Source organism: Brassica oleracea, chromosome C9 (assembly GCF_000695525.1).
Source record: "Brassica oleracea var. oleracea cultivar TO1000 chromosome C9, BOL, whole genome shotgun sequence".
Classification (NCBI taxonomy): domain Eukaryota; kingdom Viridiplantae; phylum Streptophyta; class Magnoliopsida; order Brassicales; family Brassicaceae; genus Brassica; species Brassica oleracea.
The window spans coordinates 52443827-52447468 of record NC_027756.1 but is presented as its reverse complement, the minus strand read 5'-3'; the positions used below and the strand labels follow the sequence as shown (position 1 = coordinate 52447468).

The 3642-nt window shown below is 32.6% G+C and overlaps 2 protein-coding genes across 2 annotated transcripts; one reads left to right on the top strand and one right to left on the bottom strand.

The window, feature by feature from the left end:
• Positions 1-517: 517 nt before the first annotated feature.
• On the top strand, positions 518-1892 carry LOC106314011 (HVA22-like protein i). The gene is made up of 6 exons (XM_013751960.1): positions 518-928; positions 1011-1109; positions 1194-1250; positions 1317-1380; positions 1459-1638; positions 1711-1892. The coding sequence occupies exons 1-6, from the start codon at positions 897-899 to the stop codon at positions 1774-1776; spliced, it is 498 nt and encodes a 165-aa protein (XP_013607414.1). The 5' UTR covers positions 518-896; the 3' UTR covers positions 1777-1892.
• Positions 1723-2467, bottom strand: LOC106314012. The gene has a single exon (XM_013751961.1). The coding sequence runs from the start codon at positions 2417-2419 to the stop codon at positions 1970-1972; it is 450 nt and encodes a 149-aa protein (XP_013607415.1). The 5' UTR covers positions 2420-2467; the 3' UTR covers positions 1723-1969.
• Positions 2468-3642: the final 1175 nt, after the last annotated feature.

The following is a 3642-nucleotide window of genomic DNA, read 5'->3' as shown; positions in this document are numbered from 1 at the left end:
TTATAATAAGTTACAAATGATCATAAAATATAACGCATATGAATTTTTATTTAGTAAATATTCAAACTAAATAATATATATATATAAATACTAATGATTTAAAGCAACAAGATTGGCTGATCAATTTAGTTGTCCAGTTGAAATCTTTCAAAAGTATGTGAAAGATTAAAGTCAAAGTAAATATGGATTTAGAATAGTAGTTATATTTTACTAACCAAAATACCGAAAAAAACCGAACCGAACAGAAACCAATCCGATATCTGGATTGAACACCCCTAATCCAAATGAAGCAAAACTATTGTTTCATTCTCCAAAATATAATAAAAATAATAACTTAATTCCGCGCAAGGCGCGGGTCTTATCCTAGTATATAATAAACCTAAGACACAACTTGCTTTGATTTACATTTTGTTAATTCCAAATCAACCATTAAGTAGGAGAGTTTGGTAAAGGTAGTTAAACTTATCATTAATTTTTTTTGTTTAAATACACAATTTTCTACAATAGCACACAACTTTTTAACATTAATGAAATATTTTACACAAAATAACTCAACTAAAATAAAAATAATGCGGGTTGAGTTTGACCCGAAACGGTTACAAGTTACAACGGTTTGGCGGAAAAAATGCAAAATCGGGCATCCCAAGAAATGCGACGTTTTAAATATAAAAAAAAAAAAAAGCAAGGGAATCGTCTTTTTCAAGCAATCTCAGACTTCCCCTTTGCTTCTCTCTTATCCCCAATGCTTTTTAATCATTTCTTTGTTAACTCCACTTTTCTTATGCTTCTTCTTCTTTCTCTCATTTAGAAGTTTTCCTGAATCTCAGAAACCACTGCTTTTCATTAGAAGGTTTTCGGATTGGATTCAAGACTAAAGTCTGTTTAGTTGATCGAAGATGCTGGGAGATTTCATTACAAGAATCATAATGTTAAACACCATCTCTTACTTCATTTGGTAATAAATGTCAAGCTTCGTTCTGTCTCTTAGTTTTTTTTTCTTCTTTGGGCAGATTGCTTGTGGGTTACGCGTACCCAGCATACGGATGCTACAAATGCGTGGAGAAGAACAAACCTGAGATTCAAGAACTTAGACACTGGTGCAAGTATTGGTAATGCTTATCAGTGGTTAATTAAATAAGGAATCTGATTCTCATAACACCATCTTATCTAAAATTCGATTCGGATTTTTGAAGGATCTTGGTGGGTATTCTTACAGTTCTCGAAAGGATAGGAGACATCATTGTATCATGGTGAGCATTAGTTAGTAACTGTTAATGTTCATCAATAGAATCTGAAATGGTTACTTCTATGATTAGGTTTCCACTATACGGCGAGATCAAAATAGCTCTTCTTGTCTGTTTATGGTACCCTAAATCACAGGTACACTCCAATGCAAGAAACTATCTAAAACATTCATTAAAACCGATCTTTTTTTCTCCGGGTTTTGGTTTCTGACAGGGTATTAGCTACGTCTACGAGAAGCTGCTATGTCCCTACATGTCAAGGCATGAACTGAACATTGATCAAGGGATCTTAGTTTTAAAGATTCGAGGACATACTGTAATTGTTCAGCTACTGCAATACGTCTATCAATGGACTCTCCAAATCTTTAGAAACCTGCAGCAACAATTCGACAAGGTATGTAATGAAACAAACAGATTCAATCTCACCCTCTCGTTTTCATGAATCCATTCCCTTCTTGTTATGCAGAAAAATAAACGATTAAAGTCCAAAGAGAGACAAAAAGCAGGAGCTTCGTTCATGTTTCTCCGTTAGCTTGTAGCAGAGTACTAGGATTAAAATAACCGGTCGTAATAACCGGTTCATCACAATTTAAATTTGTAAATCCAAACCGGATCATACCGGACCTGTTGAGAGAATCATGTAACAGAACGAAACTATACAATTTAGAAATCGAAATCAAATCTTTTGATTTTATTGTATACAAAAACAATTGTGTTCATCAACTCTACTTAACAATCTGAGGAGCACAGATCGAATGTAGAATCCACTCGAACACACGTCTCAAGAACTCTACTCCGGCGGAGAAGTGAATCCACACGCGGCGGAGGAACTGACACCCAGCCGAGTCCTCCGACGAAGTCTGCGCCGTCGCCTGTAGATAAGACCACGCGGCCTGCTTAACGAGCGGGTCGCGTATCGATATATCTCCGACGGTGGATAAGACTGGAGAGCTGCTGCCGTTAATAGACGGTAGCTTGACGGAGGAGTTGCTCGGAGACGAGATGATGTCTCTGAGAGATGTGTACGTTACGAAGGAAGGTGGTTTTATGGAGATAAGGTCGAAATCGAACGACGATGGAGATTCGATTGCGAAAGGGATATCGGAGGTGATCACAGACGTCGGCGTCGCAACGGAGATTCTACGGCGGAGGGGAGTTGACGGCGGAGTCTCCATAGTCGTTTTTTTTTTGTTTGGGTGTGAAGGAGAATAGGTTTGTGGCTGATTGAGTCTCCTTGTAAATATGAGGTTCAAACCAATTATTGATGTGTATAATATGTAGCATTTGTCACTATCTTCTGAATTATTTTGTATTTTCTGAATTATTCTGGTTGGTGCTGGAGGCCTATTACAAAATTAACAACTGTTTATTCATACTATTCTTTTTGTTTTTCTATTTTCTTATATGAGTTTCTTCACTGTATATTCTTTTAGCTAGTGATTGCAAAAATTATAAGAAGGAAGTACGTTAAAGAAGTTGATGTGAAGAATGGAAGAAATGTATTACTAATCAAACCAACCAAAATAATCATTCCTTTTATAATTTTTTTTTTTAATTCATAATACTTTGAATCCAATTTAATTTACGCAGTAAACGCAATAAAATCAGCCCCTTAACAAAAATAATGTAATAAGTAAAAACGAATAAATAAATATACGAGCTATGGCATAATGCATCATGGATATATAATAGTCGATTATAAAACATATAAACAATATTAAGTCTAATGCCATGGCTTTATAATAGTCGACTAGGTAGTAACCCGCGCCTTGCGCGGGATGAGATTATTAATTTCGTTTTTAAATAAAAAGATATTAGTTATGTTTAATCTGGATATCGGTTCGGTTCACATTGTTTTCGGTTTTTAGTCTCATAAAATATAATTACCATTCTAAATTCATATTTATTTTTCTTTGTTCGATTAAAATGTGTGAAGTTTTGATGTTCAATGGTTTTATTTTACAATTTTTAAACGAATGCAAATCAAATCAAATGTAAATAATAGTTGAAAAAAGACATTTAATATTATTTTTGTTGTTTGTACAAACAATGTTGGTGATGTTTTAAGATTATGTATTTTATATAAGATAATCTAATATTAGTTGTGTTGTTTGAACTTTCATATATGTTAGACATAATATAAAAAGTTGTATATTTATACTCATAGAAATTTGTTTTTATTGAGTTTAATAATATAATTTTTATTAATTGTAGTTTTTATATAATTTATTTTTAATAGTTATTTTTATTTTATTTTATTTTTTAATCCCTTAATTTTAATATAATTTATAAAATAAAACAATTTGATTTTTGAATGGATATTGAGATTTTTATCTTTTTATTTCTATGTTATTGTTTTAAAAATGGATATTAAGAAAATACACAAACTAATTTTAAA